This window comes from Triplophysa dalaica, chromosome 22, assembly GCF_015846415.1.
Source record: "Triplophysa dalaica isolate WHDGS20190420 chromosome 22, ASM1584641v1, whole genome shotgun sequence".
Lineage (NCBI taxonomy): Eukaryota > Metazoa > Chordata > Actinopteri > Cypriniformes > Nemacheilidae > Triplophysa > Triplophysa dalaica.
This window is the reverse complement of record NC_079563.1, coordinates 14610850-14629151: the sequence shown is the minus strand read 5'-3', so window position 1 is coordinate 14629151 and position 18302 is coordinate 14610850. Positions and strand designations below refer to the sequence as shown.

The following is an 18302-nucleotide window of genomic DNA, read 5'->3' as shown; positions in this document are numbered from 1 at the left end:
TACACTGTACCTAACGAATGAAAACCGAACGCATTATTTCCACACGTGTTAGACAAATGTTGAGGACAGTGTCGACTATTATTAATGTCGTTAAATTCAAACTTATTAAAACAACATTTGAATTGCATGTTCATTCGAGCATTTGTATCATATGGGGTATTATTCATAAATTATATTAAAATAAGCAATGAAATAAATTACATTTACAGTGAACAAACACAATCAAAAAATACACTCGTTTCTGATCAGTATGTCATGCGTTGAGCTCCATTAGCGAAATGGTTACGAATGCATGACATCATCGCATGAAAGGGAATGCACTGCATTTACACACTATTTCCTTCAACGTTGACTCATCGGCATGAATAATCAATAAACGCTTTGTTCGTAACCAATAGGTCAGCCTAAAGCAATCCACGTAAACCATCACCGGGCGAAGGCATCAAGAATCGCGTAGGAATCCGCCTAATTTGACCCCTCGGCAACATGCTCTTTGTTGTCTAGGTAAGCATGGGCGAGGGGCGTGGTTATTTTTACAACTCGAGAGAGGGCGGAGACCACCTCCCAGAGCGATCGCTGATTGGATTGTAATTTAACCCGGTGACTGAGAAGGGAATTTCTGGCAAATAGGAAACGCCCCCACCCCGTGCCGGGAAAGTAACTTCAAAATAACATAAGAGACTCAGCAGACGTTTGTCGTTCACTCTGACAGGTACACAGCGATAGAGCTCATGGACTACTGATGATTTATGACAGCTTTACCGGACAACACGATTGCGTTTTAAAGGTTTTGGCTATTTACTTACATTACCAAAGAGTCTCGCTATTAATAAATGTTACAAATATTTTACGAGCCAGAACCGAGTGCCAGCTGAGCCGAACAGGTGGTGCGTGAGAGCGCGTAAAGTTCCGCTAAGCTTTTAGAATTAGTGACGGGGATTCAGATGTCCCATTCTCATCAAGATTTCAGTTTAGCACGCAGGAGAGTTCATCGGTCGTAACCGGCAATATCAGATTCAGAGGAACAGGTTCAACTCATCTGCCGCAGGGATGCCCGATGCTGGAACAGACATGGGGACGGACAACGGTAGGATTTTCGGGGTGACACCCCCGAGCGCGGAAAACAACCGCAACACATCTCTAAACGGCGGACCTCCACAGGACATCCTCAGAAACTTTTATCACACGAAGAAAGTTGGGAATTATCTCATCGGAAGGAAGCTGGGAGAGGGGTCTTTCGCCAAAGTGCGCGAGGGTCTTCACGCGATCACGGGCGAGAAGGTGAGATGATACTCATGTGCGAAACATTGTTACAGCAGTGACATGTTTAAAAAGCTACGTTTATTCATATTATTTCAATATTAGAGGATGGCACGAGATTGTATATCTACATAATTATGGCAGTCCATTCAAGATTGATTCCATTTGTTATTTACTATGTAATGTAATATAACAGGTTTAAACAAGAACATATGTATTACCAATGTTGATAAGATGAATCTGTCAAGATAAATACAGAATCACCTAGGAGTCATTTTTGTGACTGCTGAGAGAAGAATGTGAGAAACAACATCTGATGATAAAGTTGAGTCGTGGTGTTTCTCACTGGTATCACCTTCCTATTCAAATCACACACTGATTGAATTAGACAACAGAAACAACGCCTGTTTACATTAAGGTGTCGATGTTAAACTCGGACTACACATTTTCGAATGGAATATTTTCCTTGTCGTTTCTACATGACACCGGAGTGCCCACTTGGCATTTTCTCAAAATTATAACTGATGTCATTTGATTTCATAGCATGATAGTATTAATATTACAAGCACATTTATAAACAATGATGCTATTGATATCCAATTCATATTTAGTACAAAACTGTATTTTAATTACACAAAGCAAGAGTCTGTATGCCATCTTAGTAGGGTTTTGGTTTCTCTATTACTGCTCACTATCTGCTTTTGTTCAGGATGATTTGCACATTTACAAAGACAAGAAGGTCGCTCTTTCGAGGAGTGACCCGTGGTACCTCCTCAGGACATTAGAGATTTATCAAGCCCCTGAGTCTCTTTTCACTGTTGCTGTGGAAAATGTTTTCTCGGGCGATGATGCAAACACTAGAAATCACAAAGAGAAGCGAGGCTGCCTCGTGCTCCTCCAGAGCCTCGCTCTCGTTCTCTGACATCACCTAGAAAAACAGACAGGGTGGGGCGGGGCTCCTGGCCGATGCGCGATAGCACATGCTTCGCCCATGTATGTTATGAGCATGTCTAACCCACTTTCACCCTCGCTGCCTTTGTCTGCCTGAGAGAAAAACAACACGTTAGTCTGAAGCTCTGGGGGTCCCCCATCCCCCCAGCCATCGACCACCTATCGCCCTTATTAACAATACTGGCAATACACGACAGTAATGTAGAATTAGCATTTTAGGATTTGCCCTGGGGGGGATTCTGCCCCCTTTTTTCCTCTTTAAACATGCGCCTCTGTTGGAGCAATTGATCCAATTATCTTCTCAATTGACCATGTATGACCGGTTTGCTCAACTGTCTCCTTTTGTGTCTGATCATTTGTGATGGCATGGCCGGTCACCCCTCAAATTTTTCCCGGGTCACCCTGTGAGTAGAGGGTCACTTCGATCAAGGGCAGAACAAACATTCCCAGACTATTGTTACAGAGAGACTTTAAAACCAAACAAAGAAATTTGATTTGATAAGGAACAAAGCATCTCTCCCCCCACCCTACCCGCCTTCATTCAATGAAATGAATAAAAAAATCTTAAATGCAATTTATAAATGAGCTACAAAAGCTTAATTACTGGTTATCTGTAAACGTTTAGAGGACAAAGCTATGTTGACAGACTGTTTATACGGCATTAGTGGTTTACAACATCTTGGTGACAAATGGGTGGCATTAACAAGCCTTTTGGAGATTCTTCTTTTAACTGGAAGTGCTACATCACTCATTTGTTCGTTCCCTTCCTCCACAAAATCTCAGGGTCGAACATCCCATCCTGGGGACGTGAGGTGACAGGCAAATGTGAAATTAGAGTCTCGGCTGGCTAAGCGTGGACCCACGTCACCTGCTCGGCAATAAATTTTACTCATACAAGGTCCGGCACAAGGAGACCATTAAACATTCCCCTCGCGTTTTACGTCGTGCCTTTCTTCCCGAGTCCCTCCATTCCTTTAAATCTGCCATTCTCTGCCCTCTCTTAAGTGGCGGTGAAAGTAACGGACTCTGTCATTGTCTGTCCTCTCATAGGTGGCGGTGAAAGTCATTGACAAGAGGAAGGCCAAAAAGGACTCCTATGTCACGAAGAACTTGCGGCGTGAAGGTCAGATCCAGCAAATGATCCGTCATCCGAACATCACACAGCTTCTGGATATCCTGGAGACGGAGAACAGCTACTACCTCGTGATGGAGCTCTGCCCTGGCGGAAACCTCATGAACCACATCTACGAGAAGAAAAGACTGGACGAGAGGGATGCGCAGAAATACGTACGCCAGCTGGTCATGGCGGTAGAGCATCTGCATAGGGCGGGAGTAGTTCACAGGTGAGTAACGGAAACATTCGGACACCGTGGCATGTGGATTGTGTAACATACTGTTTGAAGTCATTGACTGGAAGATATAAAATACAAACAACATTTTAATCGTACAGGGATCTTAGATACTCTGTGCAGATACTATGTTATTATAGACGATTGTATATTGCAAAGCAGAGCTGTTCAACAATGAATCACAATTAATCGCATCCATAATAAAAGTTTGTTTCCACATAATAAATGTATGTGTACTGTGCGTATTAATAAACACATACTGTACGCACATGTGTATATTAAAAACAAAAAATATAATATTAAAATAAATTGATGTTTATATACGGTTTAAATTATATAAATATATACATGCAAATATTTCCTAAATATATACTTGTATGTTTACGTGTTATTAAATCAAAATAATATGTTACACAAACTTTTATTATAGATGATTCAATCGCAATAAATCATAGAACAGCCCTTATCGTTAACAGCCAGTAAAATCTTCCCACATTGCACAAGCAAATAATCTGTGTTTATGAACGGAGATGTGGTTCTGTAGATTACAACAATATAAATGAGGATGTTCATATTTTTTCTCTATATATTTCAGAGACTTGAAAATTGAAAATCTTCTGCTGGATGAACAAGACAACATAAAGCTTATCGGTAAGAGCTATCATTGTTTTATATGGTATGCAAGCTCCTCACACGCATATTCAAAAGAAGTCACATGGAGTCCTAATGACCTAAAGTGAAGTACATTGATAGCATGTGTAGAGTAATCAGTATCTCATTAAAACTCAATGACCTCTCACCTCTTTGAGAGACGGCTGGCAAACGCATGGCCTGTATTAAGCAGCTGTGTGTAACAGACATGGTTAGTGTTGGACAACCATAAATCCTTTTGCACCCCTCACAGCGGGGGGGCGCTTAGAGTCAATACCTCTATTTACCAGAACACACAACCGTTATCTTCGCTGACTCTCACACGACCCTCTCTGTTACCCTTCTGTAGATTTTGGCCTCAGTAACTGCGCAGGAATTCTGGGGTACTCGGATCCCTTCAGCACTCAGTGTGGCAGTCCGGCGTATGCCGCCCCTGAACTTCTGGCAAGGAAGAAATACGGACCCAAAGTGGATGTCTGGTCAATGTGAGTGTTTCCATTTTTCTGAAACCGATTCAAATATTTTTATTTTAAATTGTTATTAACAGGATTTTTTCTATGTTTGTAGAGGAGTCAACATGTACGCTATGCTGACCGGTACACTTCCATTTACGGTGGAGCCCTTTAACCTCAAAACCTTGCATCAGAAAATGGTGGACAAAGACATGAACCCTCTACCTCCATCTATCTCTTCAGGTATTAACAAAAGCACATCAGTCCTTGTGAGACTTTTTAATTATCTGGAGGTAAAAGATCAGTCCTCCAAGGGAGTTTTCTGACATGTCACACCAATGCTCGGTACATTAAGACAAAGAGATGTAACTTTTAAAGTGAGGTTCAACGGAACAAACAAGGCTGAAAGGTGCATACTCAAAATTCTCAGCGTGGTAAATGTCACCTCTTAAACACTGCTTTAGTAAACGCAAGCCATTTTTAAACAAAGGAAAAACCGGTTCTAGTTATATGGAAATTACAGGATCTGCTTTGTCATCCTTTCAAAACCATTTTCCACTGTAGTTAGTTTTGCAATCAATGATATATTGAGACACAAAAAGATTCCAGTTTAAATCTTTCATTTAGGAAATAATAAGGCCTTCACTGTAAATAAGGATTAAGGGACAAGTTGTTTTCCATGACGTAACCATTGTCAGTGATGAGTGATTACATCCAGTTAAACATGAGTCAGGATATCTTGCCACAAGATGACACACTGTTGAAATGAGATTAGCCCTGTTATATAACAAGTATTTAGCGTCTCAAGGAGACAGAGCTGTGCCTTCATCCGTTGACCGGGCCAGGGGGTCAATTGGACTTTTACTGTAGGTCATTTTACAAGACGTGAACAACGCTGGTCCAGAAGCACTTCCTGTTTTAGTTTTTTTATGAAGTGTCACATATATAATGAAGTCTTAAAGATGTTTGTTTAATACTTCTAAATGTTCTTTTGATTGATTTTTATCACTGTTAAAAAACTGGACCAAAATGCTGTGTCATGTGACCATGCCATCATCTGTTTTGTTTTCTTACCTCGATGCATCCAATTTCCAGCGACAAGGCACAATGTTAAATCGCCGGTTAATACACACTGTTAAATAAAGGCGAAGTACTTATGGCTTCCGGTCTTTGTTTACAGCCGCCGATCGCCTGTTGAAGAGACTTCTAGAGCCAGACCCTGAAAAGAGACCCAACATTCATCAAGCGATGGCCGACTCCTGGCTGCAGCTGGGCAATCCTCACACAGGAGTTCCTTACCTAAATAGGTCAGCCAGCTCATTTTCTTGAAGATCAAATTCAAATCTTTAATTTTACTTTACCACTTTTAAATTGTGCTTGGTATTAAATTAGTGTTTTTTAACCTCTCAGGATTCACATTGAAGAGATCAATCACACGGTTCTGTTGCACATGACTGAGCGAATGGGCTACAAGCACAGCGAGGTGCTCAGTGCGGTTCTCACCAACAAAGCTTGTCACACGCTGACGGTTTACTTCCTCCTCAATAACAAGATGAAGAGGCTATCAAAGGAGTACAGGGTAAGTTTGGGCAGGGGTTAGTGGTCACAAACACACAATGCGTTCCGTTAGGGTATAAAAGTATGTTTGGTTTTACTGTATATCTTACCGTCACTTTATATCCATTCCAGGAGAAACAATACAACATTGAGAAAGAGAAAAAGAGCGAGCTTTTTCAGACCCAGTGGCGAAAGCCCATCGAGAAGATCACGATTCCACCCAAGCAGACACCTGTTTATCTCGTCGCGAGCAAAGGCCCGACCAAAGCGAAGAAGCACAAAACAGGTGAGCAACGGATGATCAGTGTGTCCTTACATTACATGATCAAACATGAAAGACCTGAATTAAAAGAAACAAATAGGACAAAACACAGCAATAATAAAAACTATTTTGTTCTTGATGTGTTAAAGATCACTTGGACACATTCCAACATTTGCATTTGCAACAAAAGAAATGAAAAAGCCTTTGGGCTGTTCAGAATCAGAAGGAGCTTTAATACCAAGTACGTTTACACACACACAGAATTTAACTTGGTGACAGGAGCTTCTAGTTTTGGAGCAAATATACACATGGTGAAAATTAAATAATAATGCACTTTATACAAAAGTAAAAAAATATAGACAAAAAACAACATATAATTACTTTAATGAATATACAGATGTGTTATTTACAGGTTTGTCATATGGTTGCTTACAATGTACAATTGCCAGATGTGCTATGTACAAATGTGCAATGTGATGGACAGTGTGTTCAGGTTGTTATCACTTGAACATCAAGTTCAAGTGTAAATCTTGAAGATGACTTCATAGGCGACGTGCAACAAGTGACCTAGAAACGTCACTCGTTCCACTCACCTTGTAATGTTCTCTTGCATTAGAGATTAAAGAGTCTTAGACTTACAAACCTTTTTAAACTCATGACATATTGAACAGTGTTGTTTGGAATTTCTTTAAAAGGCTAAAATGAACTTGTGCATGTTATTCAAATTTTAAATTGAAGTTCCTAGGAAGAGAGGTTGTAAATGTTTGACTTGGTTTTAAAAACTTGGGCGCATTATATTTTAAATTAACCTCTCGAATTCCTCTCTCTTACATTCAGGTCTTCTTAAAGCTGTGACTGGGGGTTTTAAGGATGTTTACTTAGGGCGTAGGGGTTGCATCACTTCTTCCTCACTAGAGTACTTGGAGATCCACCCCCTGTTTCCAAACACCGCACAACCAACGCATCCTCAGCCCGAGACCCAGCCACCCCAGAAAGACAGCTCCAAAGACCGCCCAAAAGCTGTCAACACCCCCGCTCGCCCTCCATCATCCCTCGGTGCTCATTCTTGGACCTCTGCGAGCAAAGAACCAAGCAAAGAATCTCCTCCATCCCCGTGGTACAAGCTGACCAACGGTGCACTCTCTCCACCTCGCCACGTATCCGCCTTTCAGCCCGATAGTTCATACTTAAAGAAGGCCACCATCCCCAGCCCACCCGTTCTTATAGTCAAACCCCAGCCCAAGAAAAGTCCTTCCACTACGGACTGGTCCAGCTCCACAGACTCCAGCGGGAGTCCACCCAGCAGCGGAGCCAGCGACGAGCCTGACAGCCCTCAGCACCGTAGCAAATTTCCTTCGATGGGTATCGGGCAGATTTTAAAGAAAAAAGTGCAACCCTTCAGCTTCCAGTTGCCCCCGTTTAAGCCTGAACCGGCGGTGGAAGTGGAATCTCCAACTCCGTATCACATGCAAACTCTGCTGTGCACTTCAGGAGCTCTCAAGACTCTTTGCTGATGACAAATCTGTGTAATCTCAGTAAGACGTACATAAAAATTGTATGCAGTAACATAATAGCTCACCAACAATGCTAGTTCGTCTAGTTGGGCTGTTGGCGTGACAGAGCACACGTTACAACTAAACCCTACAGCGAGTTCTTTGGAATGCGTCCCAATTATGCACACGCGTCAACGGTTCCAGAAAACTAACTTTGGCTCCAAGCTCTGTACAAATGTTGTCTTAAAGTAACACAGCCGCAGGCTAGTAGGCGCCTGAAGATCAATTTCACAAGCTACGCACAAGTTAGTGAAAAAAAGCTGTCACTGCCCACGATAGACACACTTATGTATAGCAACATGTGTAGTTGTGTTTAGAATCTTTGGGTTTGTGGACGGTAATGAATCTAAGACTATTAAGAGCAGTTGGAGGCTTTTCTAGGACGCGCTTATTTCAGCAAATAATTTTAATCCTTACTTTAATCAACCTCAAATTGTAAAACACTCAGGTCAACGAAACTGAACTAAAGAAACGTTACATCCTTTGAACCTGTGGTGTCTATAATTCTTCAGAAGATGACGTTCTTCGTTTTCTTCCCCTATAGGGGATTGCTGGATTTTTCTATAGCCTTAAATATCTTGCATTAGGCCTTTAGGCTACAATGGGAGATTCCAGTGTTATTCTAACTTTGTGTGTTAGTGTGTGTGATTCATTTAACAGGAAAGGCATAATTTTGAGGGAAATACTACTTTGTGCAATAGCGTGTAAATATTTGAAGACTGAGCTGTATGTCTTTAAATTACACAGAACGAAAGAGATTTTAAAACAGTCTGTAAATAACATTTCTTTCATTCCATGTGTAAAACAGTAAAGCGTGTTGTCATTTCACATTGTTCTAGATTTACAAAGCAGTCTGACCTCTTTCCAAGTCTCCACGCACACAGAAGACTGAACTGTAAAAAAGGAACTTTTATCTGGTTTTACTACACTTTTGCATGCACCAGAACTTTTTTAAAAATGTGATGTCCGTTTTTGGTGACACGTCTTTGTACTTTTGTTACTGTGAAGATAAATTTGAAGGTCTTTTGTAAGGTTTTATATTCATTTGCCTTCAATGAACTAAAGGAGATTTTTACGCTGTAAAAAACAGATTCAAAATATTTATATTTAAAGATTATTATTTGTGTTCTGGATTTTCTATTTTAACGCAGCATGTATTACTTTTTGACACATTCAAATAAATGCACAAATACAAAGTTACCATTTTCTTTTCTTATACGTAAATTGTCTATGGATCAAATCAAGATAGTTTAGTTTTGTAACATAAGCTGTCGTAGATAATAAACTTCAACAGGCATTTATGGAGGAACAGGTGACTTGGTGTAACTGTCCACATTTCCCACGAGAAACCAGCAATAACCATTAAATGAGTGACAGCTGAAAACCCTGCATCTGATAATCCAGTCAGCTGTACCCTAACTTGCACAAACACACACCCTCCTTTGTGGGATACATGAGATAAATGCAAGGGGGTGACCCCAAAACATTGAAGCCCGGATAAATCTGTGCGCCTAAGCTGCTAAAAGCTGTGGGACAAAAGAGGCTGTAAAGTATATTAAAACATAACGCTTAGAATATACAAAATGGACAGCCCTCGAAAATCCTCCATGATTTATCAAAACACAGAATGCCATGTAATACACAACAACATGAAATGAGGAAATAACAGCTTACTCTTTCCGTGGAAGAAAAACTGTAGGTAGATATTTCCAAAGAATAGCAAGGTACAAAATAAACCTTACAGACAAAGCACACAGCACAATGTGGATCAGCAATCAGAACACAACATGAACTGCAACTATCTAAGTAAACACAAATGTGAACCTACTTGGCATACCAGTAAAAAAGAAAGAAAAACAAACAAAGAAAAACAAGTTACCAATGAAATCAACACAAATACCAACAAGGGTTTCTAAATTTACCAAGGGTGTTGCATACTTAAATCTGTTTTGTTACATGGCTGACAGCGTCATCATTATAAAAGTCAAATAAAGGCCCTCTTGATCTCTCAATCTGTTCAGGCTTAGACCCTGATTGAGACTAATCCTGTTTTTAAAGGGGAAATATGTTTCTTTGTGTCTGGAAAAGCCAAAAACAGACAAATTAATTTAGCTCTCTTACAGTGGTGGTAAATACTACGAATTAAGCCAACAACAAAATCCTGATCAGCCCACAATAACAATAGACTGTTGCATACTGTATGTTTAACTAGCGTCATTGATTCTATTGAGTGACGTCAGTTGTTATTTAAATTATTGTACCTTAAATGCAAAACACATACAGCGAATACAAAGAAGTAAGTCAGTTATCAAATTTGCCACGCAATGCAAGCATGTGTTATGATTGATGATTGATGATTTGACAGAAGGGATGGACAACCGAAGATTTGCATACAAGCAAGAATTGAACAACAGGCAGATCATGTTTTTCACTTAGCGCTGCTATTAGGGGTTTGACTACAGTACTTGTTTAGATTCACCGCGAGTCTGGTCCACAGGGGCATTTGCAAGGAGGTAACCTTCATTAAATCAGACTGTCTGTGTTATTGATTTGCGCCCGCACAGTCCTTCAGGACAAAGCGTTTGTGCACGCGCGCGCGCGGACATTGAGATGGAGGTGCACGGGGTGAGCGCGATCATACAGAAAGTGCAGAGAATCAGCACTTCAGTGCACGCGAAATGCACTCCAAGATTGCAGCCTGCGTCCATTAATCATGTTGACAGCGTCTGGCGGAGCAGGTGAAACAACGGGGCTATAGGAAGACAACTAAATTCATTACAATAAACAAAAAACCATCTGAACAAGGGGGGGCTTATGAAAATTAAACATGATTTTGTTATAATAAAAGTGTATTGGCCTAACCGTGTTTTAGCATAATCGGTTGCCATGGCTTTAAAACAGAAAAATATGCTCTTCGTGCATTTCAAAAGAGATAAGTTGGCGCGTTCAGAGTGATGCATCCCCTTTTCTAAGAACAACATCAAGTGCTAAAATAATATGTTTACCCCTATTTCAATGCTACTTGTGTTACAGAGCGAATGAATGACTTCAAAGACAGAATGAAGAGGAACTCTCAACGGACCGCTAGTGGTTAAGGGAGGAGACTCCGCCCACTGAAGCGAAACGTCATCAACTTGGCAAGCCGACGCGCGAGCTGGCTGGCTGTCCGGCAATTAGGGAAACGGCGGATGCGATGGCAACAGGCTCTCGCGGTAGCATGTGCGCTTTGTTTCCATGGCAGCATGGCCCTTAGATACAGCACTCTGGTTGGTCCGAGACGAGCGCATTCGCTATCGCTGTTGTTATGCTACCCCAGAATTCAGAGTTGGGGGCGCGCTTGCGGTTTCAAGGATCTCCGCGAGAATATTTTTCCCGCCTCCTGGTGGAGTGTGTTGCTAGGCACATTAGACACGAACCGTAAACAAAACAAATGGCTTGAGCTCTCCCCCCATTCACCATCCACTTGTTATTGAACCAGTTGTAAATGGGATGGGCGGGAATGTTTTGATGCAAAAGATGAAACATCAAAAACAAACATGCGGAGGGAAATGCACAACAACAAGTTGCTTGACACCTTTATTTATTGTGTGTCTATCTAGGAAGATATACATATACCAGCTTTACATAAAACAGATAGCCCATGCAGGGTAGAAACGTGTATCTGCTTTACAGCAAGATGTCTACTCTGTGACATCTGCAGATATGCGAATCGTGCATTTAACCAAACAAAAACATACATATACAATAAATACATACCTTTCTGTACAAATCTAACTGTAAAAAGTTGTCACAAAAACTCGGTCATCTTGATCAATGGATGGGATCCAGACAAAGTAGATGTTTCCCTCAGATGGGAAAACAGACATTATCTCTAAAACAGCTTTTTAACAGCTCACTTTATTTTGCCGGACTGCACTGGAGGTTATTTTCGATTTCCAGAAGTCGTTGTCCAATTATCACAGCTAAAGATTTGATCTGGAAGGCACAATACAAAACAGAAGCTGGATAAGAAAACAAAGTATGTGTTTGTGAAATGACATTATTTCACATATTCATTAATAACACACCAGTGTTATATTTAATCAGTAGATTATATAGCAATAATGACCCCTAGATCTCCAAGACAGACATAACTGTCCACACCTAGTTGTGGATGAAATTCTTATACAGCTTCTAATATCTTTTGTTTGCCGGTCTGGCTGACCAAACAAAGAGATTTCACCTCAAGACAAGAGCGCCCTCTGCTGTATATGTGTGTTATACAAATGAGCAACATTTGTTTATCCTAAAATTTCCCCATACTGTCCTCCGTATATCATTATATATGCTTTCCTGTGGCATGGCTCTAGCGTGCCAATGTCAAGGGTTCGATCCCAGGGGATGGAACATACTCAGAAACAAATGTATAGTTAAATGCAATACAAGTCTCTTTGGATAAAATAATTGATATTATTTAATCCAATATTCTCAGGATATTCAATATTTATGTAAAATAGCTCCACATTGTAATTAAATGTTGTAAAGGTTATATGTTACTTCATGTATATGGATTAGTATATAGAACAATGGATGTACATTACCTCGGTCATCTGCTGCTCAACAGTGTCTTGGTATTCCAGGGTTACTGGCCTGTTTTCACGGTCCAAATCTGGCATCTGCTGACCTGGACTACCTACTACATAGCTACAGAGAGAAAAAAATTGATGTCCTCTAATCCATAAATCAGACATGGGGTGACATGATTCAAATTCAAAACAGACACAAAATCACTGTAGGAGGCTACTTACCTTTCAATACTTTGAACGTTAAAGCAGAATAGGGATCTCTTAAAATCGAGATGTTTTGGAGTCGATATGTACACGATTCCTAAATCTGAAGCACAGCCATGACAAGTGAGGCTCACAACAAGGCTGAATGACAGACACAAAAAGGCAGAACTTTGACTTGATGTTCAGGAAACATTTGTACATTGAATCTAATAAACAAATATCTCACCATCCAAGCTCCTTTCGGGTACCAGAAACAAAGGGCTCCTTGCCTATGACAACATTGTCACTAATCCCTGGAAATAAAACAAAATGTTACTTATATTATATATGATTAATGCGGAGTCATCAAAGCAGACTAATAACTAGCATTTTAAAGACACAAACTGTATTAACACAATATTTACAAAAACTGCTAAAACTTATTAAACTCTATTTACGATTTAAAAATCATACCTGTACATATCCTCTAGATAAAAGTAACAATTGTTTTATTATTGCAAGTGTAGTAAGCATGTTTTGGTAGAATGAATACTATTTTGTTTTACTACAAATAGTTTAACTAGTCAACGTTACTATAGTGAAACAATGGTAAAAGTGTAGTTAATGGGGTTTTACTTTTGAAAAAGTGAAAATATATGGTTACTTTTGTAAAAACCATGGATAACTTTCTTACGGGCTGCCTCAATAACGTTAACTGTCGAACCATTGTATCATTACACACAGCACTCACATTATTGTCTCCTAAATGAATGGCTTCAATGTTTTACAGCTAAAAGTACGTGTAAACATCCTACATCTCTTACGTTTGAGCATGATTTGGTTCCTCTCGTCATCACTGCCTGCCCAGGACAGAGAATCGCCGATGGGAAGCTTGCATTTTCCGCACATGAACACCGCAGGACCGTCGGATTCTCCGTCTTCTTCCACTCGGCTACTGCTGACCGCCGTACTCTCACAAACAGAGTATGTTTTATTGCTACAGTCAGTGCTTTCTTTCAATTTGCTTGCCATTGTTTCCTGCAAAATCCCAATATCGCTCACTTTGATGTGCACCAGTACATGTATTCTAATGTTCGCGGGCAAAGTTCTTCTCCTGACTTGACGTGAACGCGGATGGACAGCGCCCTCTGCTGCAACGGAGTATTTGGTATGGAAACAGAGCATATTAACTATTTAAACTCAAATATTTACTAAACTAAAATACGTAATACTTAAATACCGTAAACACGTTACAAGTAGAGGGAAATGGTTCTTGGCTAAAAACCTAAACAATGCCGAAAATGAACAAATAAAAATACAAACACATGAGAAATGTTTTACTTCATGTATTCAAGATTAGACTGGAATTTTTAAATGCCCACATTTGTCGCCCTTTGTTCTGAATATGAATGTCGGTGTTAGGGCCATGGTTTTGGTTTTAAAACGTTTTATTTGTCAACTATATTAAAGAAACAGTGTCAAAACATACTCTCTTTAAATGGCCTCGTTGTTATATACTAATATAAACAAAAATAAATAAATAAATAATCAAATATTATTAATTATGTAAAAACCGTGTGATCAGATTGGTTACAGTACTACGCCAGTTGAGGCATTCCCCGCCACGCCCCGTTCATAAGAGTTATTCCCAGACATCCTCCGCAAAAAAAAACCTTTTGAAATTCTGAGTGACAAAGAAAGCTCATTTCATGATCTGTACTCTCACCACGGACCATAAAACCATCAGCGAGGTAATACACGATGGGGTTGTCGCTCGTCTCGGGTCCCTCTGACTTGTTGCGCACTTATTATTTAGCTACACAGTAACCGCGCCGCTTTGAAATGTTTCCCATTCGTCTCGTGTCTACTGACTACTTTTCAATCGAGGGCAAAATAAAGACCTCTTCGATTTCTACCTCAAAGGACTCGAATGGTATATACGCGGATAAGAATACTTTAGCGCTGGCAGGTGAGGGAGAAACGGGGATTCCTGACTCCTTATGCGCGCGCTTGAACGCACGCGACGTTTGAAGCAGACGGATTTGAAGATGATTTCAGCGCAGCTCGCGAGCACATCTGGATTTTGTCTTCAGATACTTTACAGTCTTCTCCTACTGTGGACCAAAGAAATGAATGGACTTTCGGACTTCTCAAGTGAGTCAATACAGGTTCATAAAGTAGTTCTAAAAATGTTAATATATTTATGCACCTGTTTATTTTTTATTTTTTACCTCTTATTCAATTTCCCTACAGATTCGTTATAATAATTGGATGTTCATAAAAGAATATCATAAAATATATTATAAATAATTCACTCAAATTAATTTATAAAACAATATAATAATTAATTAAATAAAATATGTTAGTAATAAAATAAATGTGATAAAATATGAAAAGAGTAATCAATTTCTTTTTTGTAATATTTCTTTTCCTTTATACTTGCAATTATTATAAATACAAAAAAAAGTTAATGCATCACCTCCCAACTCCTTCAAGATTATCTGTTTAGGATCATTAACAGTCATTCAGCACAAGCCTGTGATGGAGATGTCCTGGTCCTCAGGTGCCCACGACACTCAAGCATAACTGTTCAGTCTGCGTTTTATGGGCAGAGTGAAGATGTGAATGTGCCCGGAATGAGATGCCAATGGCGTAATCACAGCTGTTCCGCCACCACAGCACTGCAGGTGAGGCCATTTCTGATCCCCTCTGTGTCTTTTAAACAAAACAGACGTTTCATTGTCAATAAAATCTACAAGCGTTTTTGTATGTTTTTAAGGGTGAATGAATCTCAAGGAAACGGTCCTAAGTAGTAGTGTGTTGTAAGATTAGACTCCTACGGCAGCTGATCTGGTTCAATTTGGCTCAAAAGATCATGCATTCTCCAGAATCAGGACAGGGCTATTACATTTTCCCTGCCTTTTGTACACTGTGTAGTCTATTGCTTTTTTACTCTCTCTCTCTCTATAAGAAAGTGCTGTATGAATGCCAGGGTCATAGAGACTGCCAGCTGCTGGTTAATCATCACGTCTTTGGCCGAGATCCTTGCCCTGGAACCCCTAAATACCTCCGTGTGTCATACAGGTGTAAGCCTAGTATGTATTTCCTCCTTAGTGGCATTAATTCATATATGTTTTAAATATTTACACATCTACATCAGTAAAAGTTTTGTTTATTCATACAGCGGAACACAAAAAGAGAGTAACATGTGAGGGAGATCGACTTTTGCTCCACTGCAAGTATCCAAAAGTGCTCAATATCTACTCGGCCGTGTATGGGCGAACAATGGAAGAGGAAGACCATTGCCCATCAGAGATACGAGAACCCCCACCCTTTGGTGAGCTTTTGAATATAAGTGACATTCATTCTGAATAGATTTTTGAATGGTACCGAAAGCTTGCGCAATATATTGACAAATACTGTAAAGTTCCGATCTGAGAAGGGTTCTAGATAATGAAGTTTTAAATGTTTTTCTTATGTCGTGGCAGACTGCCTTTTTCATGGAGCTGTGGGTGTGGTGACAAACATCTGTTATGGTAAACAAAGGTGCTTGTTTACCATAGATGAGGAGCATTTCAATGACCCCTGCCCTCCTGGAACAAAAAAGTATCTCACTGTTCTCTATGCATGTGGTATGAATGCTTTGACATCCATTAATGAATCGAAATGTATGTTAATCTGTTTTTATTTAAATTCTAATGTAATCCAGCCAGCAAACATATTTACAGTGTATGGCATGGCAGAATTTAAAGGGACAGTTCACCCAAAATTTAAAAGGCTCATCATTTTTTTTGAAGAGTTTGGTTCCAAAATGTTTTTAAAATCATGTTTTTTTTTGGTGCATTCCAATGAATATAAATCAAACTGCAGTTGTTTGTTTTGATTTAAGCCATAATAACTCAAAAAATACAGCTAACTAACACAATCAAACAAAATAAAAACATAATTATTGATTTTTTTTAAACAGAGTTATCTCATTTTGGATCCAAACTCTTCATTTGGCCTCTTGTCGTTCAAAACGTGTATATGATTTCTGTGGAACACAAAAGAAGATATTTTGAGAATTTGTGTCCATGCATTGGAAGTCAATGGTCCTCTTAATTGTTTGATCACCAATGTTCTTCAAAATATCTTCTTTTGTGTTCTGCCGAAGAAAGTCAAATCAGTGGTGACAGAATTCTAATTTTTGAGTGAACTGTCCCTTTAAATTACATTCATTAAGCGTGGGAAAACATCTGCATGTGCCCATTACCTCATCTCAGATTGTTGATTTACACAGATATTTTCTTCCTGTCTAATAAATTACAAGGAAGACAACTGCAGTTAGGAATACAAACAGAATGAGGTTGGCATTTTTAGACCTCAGGGGCTTCCTGTAACACTTCCCGTGATTACGTTGAATGCCAGGCTTGTATTACTGATTGGAAAACTAATGCTGTTCGCAGGAAAAATCAAGATTACTCATCAGCCTCGCATTGAAAGATCGTGGGAGATACTGTGCCAGCCTGGCCTTTGAGGGGGATGTTACAAGTTGTTAAATGTGTGCACGGAGACCTTTGCCTGTTTTGTCTTTTTTCCCCAAACAGTACCACAAAGTTTACTCAAGGAGGCTGATCCCAACCATTTCCAAACTACCTCAGTTCCTAGCCAGAGCACCAAAGAAGGTAAAATATACCTTACAGTTGACTTTAAACACTACATCTATATCATTTGAAATGTTTATCTACATTTTTTTAACAGTAGAACGTCCAGTCGTCAAAAGTGCAAAGTTTCCTGAAAACAGGATCATTGTCAGCAATTCTTTAATGGCATATGGCTTCATTACAGGTAAATTGCTACAATTTTAAATAAATTTCCATTAAACTCACACGCAGCAACATGTATGCTGTACAAAACAACAAATTTGAAGACTTTATCGTCAGTTACACATCATATGTGTTGTAGGGAAATGAGTCAATAATAATATCCTAAAGTGGATTCTCTTGCAGAGCATCCCGAGATGGCAGGCCTGCTCTTCACTTCAAGTGTTTGTGTGGGACTTCTGGTCATCCTGGTAGCTGTTTCCACTCAGATAACCTGCAGCAGACACCTTAATAAGCCTGGAACACTCAATAAGAGTAGAACCACTGAACTAGAAGAAGTGGAGCCAATGAGTCAGGATATTGATGAGGAGGATGAAGAAGATAACGGGTCAGAGTCATTGATGGAAAGCTCTAACCTTTCAGAAATAGGCAGAAAGTTGTATTGTTGGGAGGATGTGACTTACACCACAGAGGCAGCGGAGCTGATGGAGAGGATCGAACGACGGGAACTCGTGATTCAGGAGATCAGGATGAACGCGTACCTCAATGGAAACACATGCATCTTGCATTCATACTTGCCAACTGTTAAGCAAAATGTGCAGTAGCTTTGGTTTAATTCTGATTTGGAATAATACCAGATCTGTTTAGCGCCTGATTTTAAAGGCAAAATTGATTGACATATGACATATTTCATTCCACTTAAAAAGCTGTTGTGTT

The 18302-nt window shown here is 39.7% G+C and overlaps 3 protein-coding genes across 6 annotated transcripts; 2 read left to right on the top strand and 1 right to left on the bottom strand.

Annotated features, from left to right (window-relative positions):
- The first annotated feature begins 694 nt into the window (after nt 1-694).
- On the top strand, nt 695-9235 carry hunk (hormonally up-regulated Neu-associated kinase). The gene is made up of 9 exons (XM_056736581.1): nt 695-1281; nt 3262-3554; nt 4156-4211; nt 4561-4696; nt 4779-4906; nt 5844-5970; nt 6074-6242; nt 6353-6506; nt 7320-9235. The coding sequence occupies exons 1-9, from the start codon at nt 1051-1053 to the stop codon at nt 7994-7996; spliced, it is 1971 nt and encodes a 656-aa protein (XP_056592559.1). The 5' UTR covers nt 695-1050; the 3' UTR covers nt 7997-9235.
- A 2363-nt stretch (nt 9236-11598) lies between these two features.
- mis18a (MIS18 kinetochore protein A) lies at nt 11599-13956 on the bottom strand. The gene is made up of 5 exons (XM_056736939.1): nt 13608-13956; nt 13031-13097; nt 12823-12945; nt 12616-12718; nt 11599-12010 (listed from the first exon to the last, which is right to left on the bottom strand). Exons 1-5 carry the CDS (start codon nt 13813-13815, stop codon nt 11933-11935), a joined length of 579 nt encoding a protein of 192 aa, XP_056592917.1. The 5' UTR covers nt 13816-13956; the 3' UTR covers nt 11599-11932.
- A 350-nt stretch (nt 13957-14306) lies between these two features.
- eva1c (eva-1 homolog C (C. elegans)) lies at nt 14307-18202 on the top strand. Of its 4 annotated transcripts, none has more exons than XM_056737271.1 (8): nt 14307-14937; nt 15280-15470; nt 15759-15867; nt 15968-16120; nt 16272-16415; nt 17370-17447; nt 17524-17610; nt 17772-18202. In XM_056737271.1, the coding sequence occupies exons 1-8, from the start codon at nt 14784-14786 to the stop codon at nt 18188-18190; spliced, it is 1335 nt and encodes a 444-aa protein (XP_056593249.1). In that variant the 5' UTR covers nt 14307-14783; the 3' UTR covers nt 18191-18202. The 4 variants fall into 4 exon arrangements, with proteins under 4 accessions (XP_056593249.1, XP_056593248.1, XP_056593247.1 ...); XM_056737270.1 differs by having other exon boundaries at nt 14311-14937; nt 15755-15869; XM_056737269.1 differs by having other exon boundaries at nt 14314-14937; nt 15755-15878; nt 17527-17610.
- Nucleotides 18203-18302: the final 100 nt, after the last annotated feature.